This window comes from Branchiostoma belcheri, unplaced genomic scaffold (genome assembly GCF_001625305.1).
Source record: "Branchiostoma belcheri isolate BF01 breed outbred unplaced genomic scaffold, Haploidv18h27 scaffold49, whole genome shotgun sequence".
Classification (NCBI taxonomy): Eukaryota; Metazoa; Chordata; class Leptocardii; order Amphioxiformes; family Branchiostomatidae; genus Branchiostoma; species Branchiostoma belcheri.
Genome location: NW_017804120.1, coordinates 283,594 through 299,789, shown reverse-complemented (window position 1 = coordinate 299,789; position 16,196 = coordinate 283,594). Strand labels below are relative to the sequence as shown.

At 37.0% G+C, this 16,196-nt stretch overlaps 1 protein-coding gene across 1 annotated transcript in view; it reads right to left on the bottom strand.

Moving 5' to 3' along the window:
- LOC109479438 (poly [ADP-ribose] polymerase 4-like) overlaps positions 1-16,196 on the bottom strand; it is a 98,929-nt gene that overhangs the window by 41,228 nt on the left and 41,505 nt on the right. The window contains exons 24-27 of the mRNA XM_019781403.1: positions 14,810-14,890; positions 13,633-13,713; positions 12,597-12,698; positions 11,909-12,037 (exon numbers count right to left, since the gene is read on the bottom strand). Coding sequence (XP_019636962.1) covers positions 11,909-12,037; positions 12,597-12,698; positions 13,633-13,713; positions 14,810-14,890 — 393 coding nt within the window. The remainder of the gene's footprint in view (positions 1-11,908; positions 12,038-12,596; positions 12,699-13,632; positions 13,714-14,809; positions 14,891-16,196) is intronic.

Genomic DNA, 16,196 nt, shown 5'->3' with positions numbered 1-16,196 from the left:
TTCGCAATAAGGCCACACCAAGATGTAATTTTTATGGATGACATCCTCTGGAAACCATAAATCTAATGCCAGATAAAAAAAAAACAAGAAATGCAAAAAAAAGCAAGACGTCTAAATTTGAAATTTACTTGGGATGACAAATGTTATAAATAGGACACATTAAATGAGAGAACACAGCGTAAAAACCAACCAAGTCTTTTATTCGTCATGGAAACGGCAATAAATCAGTGGAACAGCAGTTGTCGTCCTGTCCTGTTTCTTTCCTTTCATCACATCTTCCCTTATCCCACTGTCGTGACTCTTTGGTCATAGTTACAACTAGTGCTGCATAGTACCTAAACCCACATTCAGGTTCAGGTCCGGATTCAAGTCCAGAGGATTAAATTTTCCGGACTTATAAGTCCGGACCTAAACCCATGGCATATACAAAATTGCATGTTGGCAACCTTGCAATGTTGTCTGGGTGAAACTTTGGCCATATAACATGGAGGCCGGTACTTGACGATGCCCGATGGCAATTTTTCTTAATTTTGCAGCAAAGATTTTGCAATCTATGGAAGGTTTTAGGTGGTTTGGAAAGAAAAGGGGTCTGTGAAATGGTCTTTTATGGTAATAAGTCCGGACTCGGTTCTTGACTTTTAGGTTCTTTTGGACTTGAACCTAAACATTCTTACAAGTCCGGATCCAAGTCCAGTGAACTGGTATGCAGCACTAGTTACAAGTTGAATTTCTTGGTTCTTGGTCTGCGTGCCAATTTCAATGTGCGTGCGGACGTCATCCATTAAAAATTACTTGGTGTGGCCTAACAAATGAAACAAGAAATCTACAACAACTCTAAATACTTCTGGGACGTGATTTCTTGTGTCAGTTTCTTTTTCCCGTTTCACCTTCAGCCTAAGAAGCAATGTCATCTCGTCTCATGTCTAGTCTTATTCATTATTTTCTGACAAGATTTACAGAATCGTGACTCCGTTGACCAAGTGGCAATGAACACCCTGTATACAACCATCAAGTTGAACCCAAAATATAAGGCCTAGAAAAAATGTTTTTTTCCTGTTTCAGTCTTGATCACTGGATAGGGATTAACATATCTTTTTCTTTCTTTTTTTTTATTACACTTCTCTTGACTTGTGATCCAACTTATATATAATAGTTTAACCAAGTAAAACTTGCATGAGGACACTTATATTTTAAACGTCAATGTTGGAAAACCTATTGTACAATGTTTCATCACTCGGGTCGAATATTATGGAGCTAGAAAAGGTCGTTCAGCAAAAAAAATTTATGTCCCTTGCAGTGGTCCACCCAAAAAAGGGCTTAGGTCGGCAGTTTTTTCTAGGGTCTGTCAGGAAACACAACATTTTTTCCCCAGGCCTTCAATGTATTGACTTACAGAGCTTACATCATTGCACACTGCCAATCAGGTACAGAGACCACTCTGTAATTCTTTGCGTGTTTATTGTGCCAGAGTTATGCAGCACGGCACTTGCAAACCCGAGTCAAAAGGTTGGGAGTGTTTTTGGCTATGATAATCACACCACAGAGAACCGTATATGTGCACGTGTGTATGATTGAACTGAGCTTGAGACACAGTAATGTTGCACAGAACAAGAACACAAGTGCACTGGGATTTTAGAAAATGGTTTGATGCAGTTTACTATATCCTATGGATACATTCCCCTTGAATCATTTGACAAGGGTCTCCATGGGGGTTTACATCACATTTGAAGAGGGTCTCCATGGGGGGGGGGTTACAGTTCTTCACATTACCACAAATTTGACAAATTAGGTCAAACCAATTTGATTTGTTGGTTTTCAGATTTTTTCAGAAAAACAAATTAAGCGACAGGGCGAAAAAAAACAAACAGACCTATGCATCCTACAATTATGATAGATGATAGATGGAAAAACTGTAACATCTCTGAAGAGAAGGGAATTGCTTCAATTGTTTGGGCCAAAATATGCGCATTTTGGAGTTGATTCAGAGGCCAAAATGTTGTTGTTTCTTTTTCAAATCGGAACAAAATGAAGCGGGTGAATCTGTGAACCAACAAATTAAAAATTGGCGTGGCCTTATGAGGAAAAAACAGTTTTCTGGAAATTCAAATAGCTTGCCATTGTACATACATTTGTATATTGAAGGCATCCAGTGCAGTTTTTAGGGCTTGGAAACCCGATTTTTCAAAGTCAATAAATAGTCATTTATCTTACATACTGAGTTGAAACCACACTCTCCCAATGTATATTGACCCTCGTGGAGCAAAAATACCCAAAATTCTGACAGAAAATGGTTACTGGAAGGGCCCTGGGCTGATTTTTAGGGTACCTCCCATAAAATAAAGGACTCATCTTGGGGCTTGTTTCTGCAGTTTTAAGTACCCAAAGTATGAAATAATGATTGAAATGCGCTAATGTGAAGCATGCCAATATCATAAAGATTGCCTTATTCAGAATATTTCCAGTTTTGCTGCTCTGAAATCACATTGGATGTCTTTAAGCTGCAATTTTATCTGTACCAAGTGCTATATGCAGGTGGTATTTTCAGCCCTGGCTACAATTGATATGGGAGGTATAAGCCCTACTAATGGGTACATAAGTGGTCTATAAATAAGGGAGATTATCATTGAGATAAACCAAACCAATAAGGCACACCCAAATTAGCGTACTGTTTATTTTTCCTCCACCAAACTAAGCTTTTAACATTGTTTTTAGGTTGGTCCTTGAGTCTTGGATTATCATAATATACTGTAAATTCATTTAATTTTGTGTCGGTTATTTCTCGTGGTAGAATGAAAAATAATGTTTTTGGTGTGTTGTCAATATATGGTTGAAACAATTCAATGTAGTAATTATATTTTTTAAGGTAGAACCACTAAAATCATGAAAATAAACCAGTGCAAAAGTTTCTGCATTTACAGTAATTAACCAAAATATTTTATCTAATAAACAGTCATTTCTCATGTGAGAAACATTTGAATGATCCTAACTAAAATTCAAGACTTTGAGGATTTTGAATAATTTGCAAGTGCAATTATTGGAGCATATACAGTAATAAGCCAGTCCCACTTGAAGAAAAAAATAGGGGTGGAAAAACAATGCTTACAGATAAGGGTGACCAGATGGCGTCTTAGACCACTTGTCCGCAAATCCACAAACAAAGGAGGATAAATAATGTGATAACAGACCGCCCAGGTACAAGTATCTTGTCCCTATGGTGCAAGCAGTAATACAATGATCCCACTGTTTAGCCATATGGAACATTCGATCCCAGGGTCTACTGCAATTTGGACAAAAAAATAGAATGTCGGCTTTACTTCGAGGATGACTATTCCGTATTATTAAAGGTATCAGCCTAACAATGGATGACACAGAATGAACCCTGTAGAATCCTATTTATGTCATGTCGTTCGTCCGTCAGGTTGACGAGGACCGCTTATGTCATACCCAACCAAGAAAACACACACTTCAATGCAAAATCTGCTTGAAATTTAGAAACTTAATGGTGTCCCTGAACAAAATATTGTAATATATACATAATCATTCTTCTAACGTCCAAATCCAATATTTCAAAAGCAGCTGCAGCACACATTGTAAGCATGCAAAATACATACGAAGTATTCTAATTTCATAGAAGTTTTGGAAGCTTTGCGGCTAATGTACTATTACAAATTATGCTGATTTTGGGGGAGGCTGCCTACAGATTATGAAGACTGAAAAGGCCTGATTACGCATTAGGAAAAAGGGAATGCAGGCCCCAATGAAAAGTATCATGCTTTGTTCCCAGAAAGACATCTGTACCTTGAAAGTGTGAGGTCTACTTTCCACCTTCTGTTTTGATTTACAATGGTATATATAAGGCCACACCAAGTAAATTTTATGGATGACGTCCTTTGGCGACCCTAAATCTAATGCGAGAGGGCGAAATAAAAAGAAGAAGGGCCCTAAAAACAAGATGCCTAGATTAGAAATATACTAAGAGACGACAAATGTTAGGACACAAATTGAATGAGGTGACACAGTGTAACAAGCAAGAAGTCTTATTCATTATCAAAACAGCAATAAATCAGGCGGAACAGCAGTTGTCATCCTGTGCTTTGGGGAGATAGATGGAGCGGTCAGCAAGTTTCTTCAAATGTGGCAGCATGTACCAAACTGAATTCCTAATGGAAGTCTTGCTTGATGCTTCATATTGCTTTGGTCCGTACAAACCTATTTCAGCACTGTCTTGACTATTTGGTCAAAGTTACAGGAAGCAGAATTTCTTGTTCTTTTTTCTAGGAACAGGCCAAAATCAATGCGCGCGCGGACGTCATCCATAAAATTTACTTGGTGTGGCCTAAGCACTACCGGAGCTAGACATTTCAGTCAACAAAATGAAAGACAAGTGGAAAGAGTGGTATCATAAAATCCGGCCTGCAAGGTTGAGTAGCTGTAACCTTTATTGCGAAAACAAAGCAGTCATAAATTGGCTGTCGTAAAAGACCTTCAAAAACACCTGGTGGCATTTGATATTTAACGACCACCTGTCAATCATATTCTGAATTTTGGAGGTACTCCCTGCACTTACGTGGGGCCGTGTGGCATAGCGGTAGCGTGTTCGGCCTTGAACCAAGAAGTTGAGTTCGATTCCTACCTTATCACTGATTTTGTGCCCTTAAGGCACTTAACACGACTTTCCTCACTTCACTCAGGTGAAAATGAGTACATGTATCTAGCTTTGGTTAGGGACACCCTCGGATAGCACATTAAATGGAGGTCCCTTGTTTGGGAAGAGCCACACCCCACGCATGTTAAAGAACCCACCACACTTTTTGGAAAAGAGTAGGGGGTATGCCGCAGTGTGCGATGGTCCAAATATATAATTAATATCTGATAATTCTCTACTGACTCCAGGAAGAGTAGTGTGAAATTCACACTAATGGAGATCCTAAACAAACAAACAAACAAACAAACAAACAAACAAACACACTACCCAAACTAGAGGTCGGAGATCTCATGTCTTCGTCAGAGGTACATCGTTCTAGAGAAATTAACATGCGTATTCTTCACTCTTTTTATAATCAATTTGGTCTAAAGAACAAAAGAATCTCTGTACTATTTTTATGGTACAGAAAACCCTGAAACGGTTTGCCGCAGATTATACAGATGCGTCGTCACCCGTGTTAGCCCCCCCCCCTACGTTATTTGAGTTTGGACTGTTACTGGAAAAAAAAACGTTCAAGAAATTCTTACTGTGTTGAAAGTGTCACGACAGCGCCACAAAATATAATAAGAGAAGATGTTATAAAGGAAAGAATCAAAACAGGGTGACTACTGCTGTTTTCTTAATTTGTCTTTATGACAAATAGAAGACTTGTTTATTGTGTTCTTTGTGTCCTAACATTTGTACTTCTACAGTTAGTATATTCCAAATCTAGGCATCTCGTTTTTCGGCCCTTCGTGTTTTTATTGCGCGCTTGCCTTAAATTTGAGGTAATTAGATTTAAGGTCTCCAGTGGACGTCATCCATAGCAATTACTTGGTGTGGCCGTAGAAAATAACCTGACATATGTCCAACCTATCCTCCCCCTGCTGAATTTATAGTACAATCCCTCAATGTTAAGTCATTTGATCCCATCCCATTATGGGGTTCCCCGGCTATATCCAGCTGTCGGCTGTCTCCAAGCAGATGTAGGTGGGGGATTTCTAAACACAAAAGGTCCTATTACGGGACATAACGACCTCCACGACTCTCATCTTTGAACTCAATCTTGGAGACCACGACAGTAATATGCCTTTCGAATTTCGTTAACTTCCATCCACACATACAAAAGTTATCCTGCTCACAAGAAAAATTAACAAAATGCCCCCTGTAGTCACAACGAAACCTCCCACGAAGCTCAGTAACGAACTTAACCTTGGTTCCGACAATAGTAAGCACCACACCAAGAATTATAATCAACATTTTACAAATACTTGAGTTATCTTGCTAACAAGCCACAAACACAAAAGGTGCACTAACGTGACGCACGGACCCCCCACGAAGCCGAAACTTGTACTTGACTTTGGCCTCAACAGCGGTAATAAGCCTGCCAAAAATCATGGACGTCGAATCATGCCTTCCAGAGTTATATCGCAAAATCCGCAGTTCCCCACACTCCGGCGAGACAATTTCATAGTCCTTCTGACGAAGACAATAAGGAGTTGGTGGTATAATGGTCCTTTTATACAGTCATTGTTTGATTATAGAATGATGTAACCAATTTTTGTAACCAGTTTCTTAGAAGAATTATCTACATTTGTATGAAGCAGTTTTGACTAGTACTGAATCAGATGTTTTATTGAATTTTGATGAATGCTACATGTACATGTAGGTAAGATTAAGAGAGTAGTGCTATTGATTTGTCAATGATAATATCATATCAAATAGTTCTTAGAGGAAATGACAAACTAAAAATCTAGAATCTATGAATCCCTATTTTCCTGAAACTCGATTATTGTGAGTTTTGTTCTATTGCGTCAATCCAAAAAAAGAAAAACATCAAAATCTATTTCAAGTTTTAAAAAATGACATACACGGAGTCATTTTACTATCATTATCAATTCTGATTAAGAGTAAATTTCTGCTTCAAATGAGGCATATCAGACTGTTCCTTCAGGCAAAATGACCCACAACAGCGAGCAGATTATTATTGGAATGAGCAGAGCACTTTGGACTAATGCCTCTGACTATTTACAGCGTAGAGGTACATGTCCAATCTTTTGTCAAAAACTTCTCTGTTGCATAGCGGATCATAATGACCCCCAGTGGGGGTCTTCACGCTTCGTTAAAAATTGAGAAATCTCAATATTTTTGACAAAATCTTGAGATCTAATGAGACAATCTTGAGATTTTTCATGACAATCTCCAGATCTTTCAGAAAATCTTCAGATGAAAACAAAAGGTCTCAAGATCTTTCCAAATGTTTTCAAAGCATCTTAAGATTTTTCCATAGCATCTCGAGATGCTTTAAAAAATATCAAGATTTTAAAAGCAATATTGAAAAAACCTGAGATCTTTTAAACAATCTTGATATTTTTTAAAGCATATCGAGATGCTATGGAAACATTTGGAAAGATCTTGAGACCTTTTGTTTTCATCTCAAGATTTTCTGAAAGATCTCGATATTGTCATGAAAAATCTCAAGATTGTCTTATAACATCTCAAGATTTCGTCTAAAATATTGAGATCTTTGGAATAAATCTTGATATTTTTCGATTTTTAACGAAGCGTGAAGACCCCCGCTGGGGGTCATTATGATCCACTATGTAACAGAGACGTTTTTGACAAAAGATTGGATATGTACCTCTACGCTGTAAATAGTCAGAGGCATTAGTCCAAAGTGCTCTGCTCATTCCAATAATAATCTGCTCGCTGTTCCACATATTGTACATGTGCATTTCTTATTCGTCCCACGTTGGACATATTTAAGCCCTATTCAGACCACAAACATCAATTGGCGACAGCATTAGTATCAAGCTCCTGTTATTAATGCCTACATAGGGTTGAGAAATAGCAAGTGGCATTTATGTGCGTTGCATGCAACATTGTTAATGGCCATGAAAGAACGAAATTTCAAGTATACATTGTGAATACTATGGAAGAGTGTATAGCAAAAGCTGTCATTGATGTAGAATAGACTTTCTAAGGCCTAGGAAAATTGGTGTGTTTAAGCTTCAGTCCTGAAAAAAACTTGGGTCGGTACTACCGTAGGTATGAACTTTCTTCTTTTTTTTAAATTTTAGGCGACACCAATAATTTAATTTCTTGGTTAACGGATTTTTCTAGAAAAAAAAAAAAATAAAAACAGGCCTAGGCATCCTATTATGGCCCAAAAAGGTACGATAAGAGCCATGAAGTCAACACACCAGGCTGGTTCAAAATTTAAACAATGAGTTTTGAACTTTTAATGATACCACTGCATTGAAAGATGGAATAACTGTAACAATTAGGAAGAAAAGGGCTGTTTTCAACTGTTCAGGGCAAAATATGAGCATTTTGCACTTGATTCTGAATTTTTTTTTTTTTTTTGCAAATCAGAAAAAAAATGATGCGGGCAAATCCGTTAACCAAGAAATTAAATTGGTGTGGCCTTAGCCATAATATCCTTTAAGTTTGACTTCAACGTAAAGCAAAATAATCCAAAGGAATATGGTCTACTTTAAACTTCAAAATCTAAAACCATAAATAGACCATTATGACATTATTTATCCTAAAGTTTGACTTCAAAGTAATTCAAAATAATCTAAATAATGTATGGTCTACTTTCAAGCCAGAAATAGGTATGAACTAAGTATACCCTAAAGATTAATTGTACTTTGTTCAGGGATGTACAAGGCTCATTAGATATAGATTGCTTTTACACGCTTGGTTACTCTAGGGGTCCTTTCTATAAAAGCTAAAAGCCTAATTAAGTATCAATAACGAGCATTAATAATATCATGACTGAGCATCTGTATCTGTATCAGTACAGCTGGTATAACTGTCTTGGAACATAGCAGCAAATGTGTATAATTACAGTCATATATCAAAATATTTTTTAATTTTACCGCGATGTTAATCATATAGATTGTAGCCGAGATATGTGTATGAGAATGACTGTTAGCAATTTCAAAACAAAATGATAAATAAAAACAAGTTAATGATATTATATTACTGTTATATCTTGTATTTTGTATAATATATTAGAAATTTTCAAAATCATTGTAAATGCCTTATTTTTCATCCCATACTTAATTCTCATCCCATACTATTACATACTTTTGAAACTCATAAACCCCTGAGACACTATTTCTTCTTTGTTTTGTGAAGTTAAGGTTTTCCCTAAATAGCATCATTCTAAAGTTATATTTTCATTTTTTGCAAGATTTATGAAGTTTCTCCCTCCCAAAACACCCCTATGCTGGTTGAAACTTAAGCGGGGTCAAAATTATAGCATAGGGGTCAAAATCATAACATAGGGGGCCCCTATGCTAAAAAGGCCTGCTAGAACACTACAATAACTAATACTATCATGAAAGTTCATCTTTAGTTGTTAGTCACATGTTAAGTGTTTAAAGTTAAAACTTTTGATCCAACACAAAGAAATCTCTCACCTAGAGCTTTCGACCAGTCACTCTTCCTCAGTAGACTGACCCAGTGAAGCTTGTCACGTGGCTTCTTTGAAGTGTGACGTCAAAACTGGGTCAAAGGTATCTGGTATACGATGTTGGCCCCCGTCGCAGTTCAATGTAGGGTGATGGGCCCTGATGTATATGGCTTCCTTCACCCCTCTCAAGAAATATAGTCTTGTTCAGTGTCCAAAATCACCCTTCTTTGAACCGCGACGGGGGCTGACATCGTCTACCAGATACCTTTGACCCAGTGTTGACGTCACACTTCAAAGAAGCCATGTGACAAGCTTCACTGGGTCAGTCTACTAGAGGAAGACCAGAGTGACTGGTCGAAAGCTCTAGGTGAGAGATTTCTTTTTGTTGGATCAAAAGTTTTAACTTTAAACATGACTACATGTATGTGTGCACTCACACACACAGTCCTAGATCTAGATACGCACGTTGACAGAACGTAAACTACGCCTGAGCAAAACCCCAATTTTTCACGGTTTCCATTGGATTTTTGGTCAGCGTTGCCGCAGAATTTGGCCTGTTGCAGACGATATCTTTTCTGACATTATAACATTTGGAAATTACAGTCAGATGTTGACCTTAGTATGTGCGAATGTGACCTTATATGAGACATTCTGTCAAAGAGCTATGTGCAAATGATGATACATTACGGGTTTTGCGCAGGTGCAGTACGTTCTGCCGACGTGCTTCCTAGATGCGACATCATGCAACTTGAGGTTTGGCACCTTTTTCTTTCCACTAGCTGTTTTTTTTTCTTCCCTGTCCTCTGAAGACCACAAGGTCAAGTTGTCTCTCAACTGCTGCATGACCAAGGTCGTGTCCTTGTAGCTTTCTTTGCTCATCGTATCTAACTCCGCAATCGCGTCGTCAAACGCCGACTTGGCAATCTGGCATGCGTTTTTTGGCATATTCAACTTGTCGCGATAAAACGTTGCTAACTGCAGTTTCGCCTGTAGTACTGTTGCATCAGTTGGCGGTAGATTACGCTCATTATTTGCTATAACCAATGCGGCGTTTAACTCCAAGTTGTCTCCAAGGGCTTTAGTTGTGGTCTGGCCAACAAGAATAATTATTGTAAAACATTGAACTTTATTCCAACACAAGGGTTACAGAGCGATCAAATTTTTGATGACCACTGTCGCCTTCATCAGGATAATTAATCTTTTGATCAATTGCTTACGTCACGTATCAGTAAAGTCTCGTGTGAATAAGGTCACGTTTTTGTAAACCGTAACTCTCGCGAGATCACGTTGTGAAGTGATTGGTCATTACTTATCCTGTTGAAGGCGACAATTGTCGTCGAAAATTTGATCGCTCTGTAACCCTTGTGTTGGAATAAAGTTCAATGTTTTACTATGATTATTACCAACACAGATGAACTTTCATGATAAGAATAATTATTCTAGTAACTATATGACTTTGACTTTGACTTTATTGGGATCCACATTTAGCTTACAACAAATGTAGCTATTCTTCCTGTGGTCCTTCAAGACACACATGACATATTTACAAAACATAAATACATGCAAAATATATGCAAAAAGATATGCAACTAGAAAGGCCAATATTTGCTTTGGAGCAAATACAGCGATGGGTTCACCACATTTTACGACATGGCAGGGAAAGAATGGGAAACACAAGGGAAAACAATGATTTACATTGATATAACTATAATATGAAGTAAAATACAACTAAAACAACAGTTGGATAGCTATTCCCTACTTTATTGGTTAGGATTTTTAATTGCATAATGCAAACTGTTGATTTTCAAAATAAAAAAAAAACGTCCATGCCCGGCATTCCAATGCTGGAGCAGGAAAGCTTGAAATACCTACCAAAACACTTGAATACAGACATACTGTCAGAAATTCTTCTGTGCAGGTGTTAATCAAGTTAAATCCCAACAGCCAATCAGCAAGAAGTATAGAGGAAAGCTGCATGCCTATTGGTTGATGCCCTGCATTCCATTGTGATGACTCATGCCCAAACGTGGTAAACAAGGCACACTAACACAGTAATACATTTGCTATAACACAGCCAAAAAACTCAAATAAAACCATTCTAAAAGCCTGTATCACAATAATTTAAAAAACACCTAGGGGTATTTGCCCACTGTACCTCCATACCAAATTTCAGGACCTTGGGCCCTAAAATGAAGAAGCTGAATCCATTTAAAAAATGGCAGGAGGAGGAGAAGAAGAAGAAACATCAGAAAAAGCAATATGGTTTCACCACACCACTTCTGTGGTGAACCCATAAATATATGCAAAAAGATATAAAATATATGCAAAAAGACTTTGCAACAAACACTTTAGTCTAGTAATTAAGGCATACAAACATCATTAATAATATATAATTGAAACATTCAATTTTCTTCCAACACAAAGTAACACAGAGATCCAATTTTCAATGACCACTGTTGCCTTCATCAGGATAATTAATGACTGAAATGGCTGAATATTTGATCTGTCTGTAACTTAGTGTTGGAATAAATAAAGTTCAACATTTTACTATGATTACTACTAAAGTTAAACACAGAAGAACTTTCATGATACCAACATCATAGTTCATGTTGTACATTGTACTTGACTAAGTCTTATTTGCACATCAATATTGATGATTTTAAGGATTTCAACCTGTTTAGAAATTCCAAAATTAAAGATATCTCTCAGTTTCCTACCCCCTTTCTAATTAATCTACAGATAACTTAATAAATTAAATTTGCATATAACTGTGTCCTTATAGTCTTTTCAATGCTTCTTACCTCAAACAGTTCTGTACTATCCAATTGTCCTTCGTCCTGCTGCCATCCCATGTATGATAGGATGTCTACACTCTCCTTCTGCACCAGTTCTTTGATGGTGGGACCATCACCAGTTGTTAGATCTTCACCCTATATCAAACCATATCATATCTGATTCAATAATCATATCATATTATACCATACCATATCATATTCATTGATTACAGCAGCAGCATGTAATAGAACAGCCTCCAGTTTAATTTTGGACTTCCAGTATCATTCTGGATGAATCATGATTGTAAACTATAGGTCAAAATGATGTAAGAAATATGTATACTATATGTAGTGCAAATGGAGCCAGAATTTTGTAGAATTCTGCGAACTGGAGCCAGAATTCTGGGAAGAATTCTGCAGAATTGGGTTAATCCCCACGGGGTCCTTAATGGCTACTTCGTATTTCATACATCATTTTTAAATTACCTGTAGTTTACAACATTGGCCCATCTAGATGTAAGGTTATATGGGAATTAGTCCTGAATTAAACTGGAAGTCCAGAATAAACTGTAATCCAACATGGCACATGTGAAATAGATCATTCTACGTTCTGACCAGTAGTGCTGAGTGAAATGAAGTGTTCAAATTGCATATTATGTTACAGATACATTGTATAATGGAACCACTCCTGAGGGGTTGCCAAAACTTTTCTCACCTGTTCTCTCTTTTCCACGGCCACAAAGCTGGTAAACTGTGTGACAATGGAGTACTCTTTACTGAGACTGATAATGTAAGGTTTCAGTCCCATCTTCTTGGTCTAGAAAAAAAGTAGAAAACATTCAAAGTGTGGTGAAAGAATATTATGTCGGTGTCTTATGTGAAGATTAGACATCCAGGTACTAAGTAATACGATACACCAAAAAACAGTTACTCAAGCAACTGGACATGATTTTGGAAATGGTCAGACGTTTCAGGTAGCATCCACTAGCTTTTGTCAGTGACACTAAGAGACTGCAGGAGAAAGCAGGTTTATAAGAACGAACTACTGATTGCTATGCAAATTAGTGAAGATAAATTCCAAAGTCCAAAAGGAAACAAACGTCAATGATGCAAGTTATTATCATTATAACATCATTATCATAGCATTGATGAATTTCATTCTATGTTAATTTGGTAGAGCTGTGTATAGGTGAGCTACATACGTTTTATTTACAGGTACAGGTATATCAGTAGGTACAGAACAAAAACCTGTACCTTAACCAGTTTGGCCAATCAACAGTAATTGTTACTGTAAGATATAACATTACATGTACATTACAGTGGCTAACTGTCTTTTTTTGGTGGTAGATTATCTTTTTATTGAGGGTTTACATACTGATTTAATAATTATATTTTTTTCAGAAATAAAAACAGGTCCGAGCATCCTATTACAGCCCCAAATGCTACAATAGGAACCATGAAGTTAACACAAAATACTGGGTTAATATCTAAACAATGAATTTTGAACTTTAATCAAACCACTGCATTGATAGATGGAAAAACTGTAACAAGTAGGAAGAAATAAACTTTCCTCAACTGTTGGGTGCAAATTATGAGCATTTTTGAGTTGATTCAGAACCAGAATTTTTTTTTTTGCAAATCAGAAAAAATGAAGAGGCGAATGCGAGAACCAACAAATTAAATTGATGTGACCTAAGTACAATGTATACAACACAGCCCTATAATTCTTAATTTCAGGAAAATAGACTGACCTCGTGGTGTGTCCTGTCTACATGCAGTGTTCCATCTTCCCAGTCCCTGATCACAGCTCGAGCCGTTAGCTGGTGCAGGATCTGAAAAAACAAACCGTGTTGTAAGTTACAATAAACTTTTAACTGTTCTTCAACTCGAAGAATTACCAAAATTCTTGACAAAATCACTCAGGATTGGACTGAGACATGTCCGAACATGCACCCAGACGTTGTGCCCTTGGGAAAGGCACTTTACACGTATTTCCCCCCTCAGTTAGAGGGATCCTGAGCCTCACTAAAGGGTTTGGGTTCCGGTTGGCGTTAGGAAGAGCATCCAGCCGTAAAAATCTTGCTTAAAAAAAAGACTTGTACTTGGTGCAAGCACGTCTAACACCCGTTTGGGGAAAAATGACGTTAAATTCGGTAAAAAAAAACTTCCTCAGCTTTTTGAACCAGTTCCCATGATCATGTTCTTGTTGTTCTTTATTTATCCAAAAAGACTTATGGCCTTCTGGCTTTTTTCACGGAATGTCTGGGGGACAACACCAACAATAAAATAACATTATCAACATTATAACAAATAATAAAAGTCAACGAAAACAAAAGCGAGAAAAAGAAGTCTGCACAAACAAGCATAAATTGTAACAAGCTTTAAGTAGAATATTTATAAAAACTCTGTATCCTTAATTAACTGATTACTGTGATAAAATTATGACGTCCTCGATTTATAAGCAATTTAAACCTTAGCATGCTTAAACCCCCTGATGTAGTGATTGCACAACTGTGTGGCCCAAGGGCTACCAAAACAGGAATGGGCATCGCCATATGCGACTATGCCAATGGTTGCGGGAAGGACATTAAGTTTCTTTAGGCCACACCAATTTAATTTGTTGGTTCTCGGATTAGCCTCTTCAGTTGGGGAAAGTCCTTTTCTTCCTAGTTCCTACAGTTTTTCCATCTATCAAAAGTTCGAAATTCATTGTTTACATATTAACCCAGCCTTTTGTGTTGACTTCATGGCTCTTATCATAGCATTTTGGGCTATAATAGGATGCCTAGACCTGATTTTATTTTAATTTTTTCCGCCCTGTCGCTTCATATTTTTTATAAAAAATTCTGAGAACCAACAAATTAAATTGGTGTGGCCTTAAGGTGAAATATGGCACTGCTCCTGTGGTGTTGCCAAAAAGCTGCCCACCTTGCCAGCTGTGATGCTGAGTTCAGAAGTGGACACCATGGTGCTGATCTCACGGTTGTTAATAACAGCCTTCAGAGTGGCCTGAAATGAAACAAAACATTAAAACTAGAAACTTTAAGCCATTAATGCATAATTATTATTATAATAATTATATTAATGTTACCCTCGCCGTCTAGCCCAACAAACTACTGCTATGTTTATTCTTACCCAAAGTCAAATAAATTTTATATGTATGATGATGGGCAGCCTCTCCAAATCTGTTCTGCTACATGTACAATGTCATACATTTTTTTTAAAAGTAGCCCAACACCACAGGGTGTTGCTACAGCACCAGTTTCCATTATGACAGCTTCTGACACCTTGTTTAGGGCAATGAATTTGGAACTGACGAAGAAGAATAAACTGAGCAAAAACAATAAACTATCAGGGCCCACACTACCAAAAATGCCAATCTTGTTTTTCTTCAGAGAAGAAAACTTTTCTTCCACTGAGAAAATTATTCTTCATCCAAGAAAAAAATCTTGTCCATGAGACAAGAATTTCAAGAAACTGCATTTTAGCATATTTTTCTTGTGGTAAGATTTCTTTTCTTATATATCTTGGACTAAATATCCTTAGAATATTATTCTTGCAGTAAGAATTTCTAAGTTTTCTAGAAAATTATTCTGTACACAAGAAAAGATTTCTTGAATTAAGATCTAACTCTTCTTGTAGCAAGAAAACCATTCTGCCCACAAGAAGAGATTTCTTGAACTTAGATCTAACTCTTCTTATGGTAAGAAAACCATTCTGTACACAAGAAAAGATTTCTTGAACTAAGATCTAACTGTTCTTGTGGCAAGAAAACCATTCTCCCCACAAGAAAAGGTTTCTTGAACTATTATCTAACTCTTCTTGTGGCGAGAAAACCATTCTCCACGCAAGGAAAGATTTCTTGAACTAAGAGCTAACTGTTCTTGTAGTAAGAAAACCATTCTCCCCACAAGAAAAGATTTCTTGAACTATGAGCTAACTGTGCTTGTAGCAAGAAAACCATTCTGCCCACAAGAAGAGATTTCTTGAACGAAGCTAACTGTTCTTGTAGCAAGAAAACCATTCTGTACACAAGAAAAGATTTCTTGAAATAAGAGCTGACTCTGTTCTTGTAGCAAGAAAACCATTCTGCCCACAAGAAAAGAAATACAATGTATATAGTGCTACCTAAATATAAAACAGACAATAATGTATAGCAACTAAATGTTATTTTGAAAAGCATTTGGACACTATAGAGATGTTTATTATCACATTGATTTTTGTACAATGTATCTAATTAAAAATATAAAATCAGTCCATCAACATTCTTGGAATGGAAAGAGTTAACAGTAACTTTCAAAATATTATACGATGT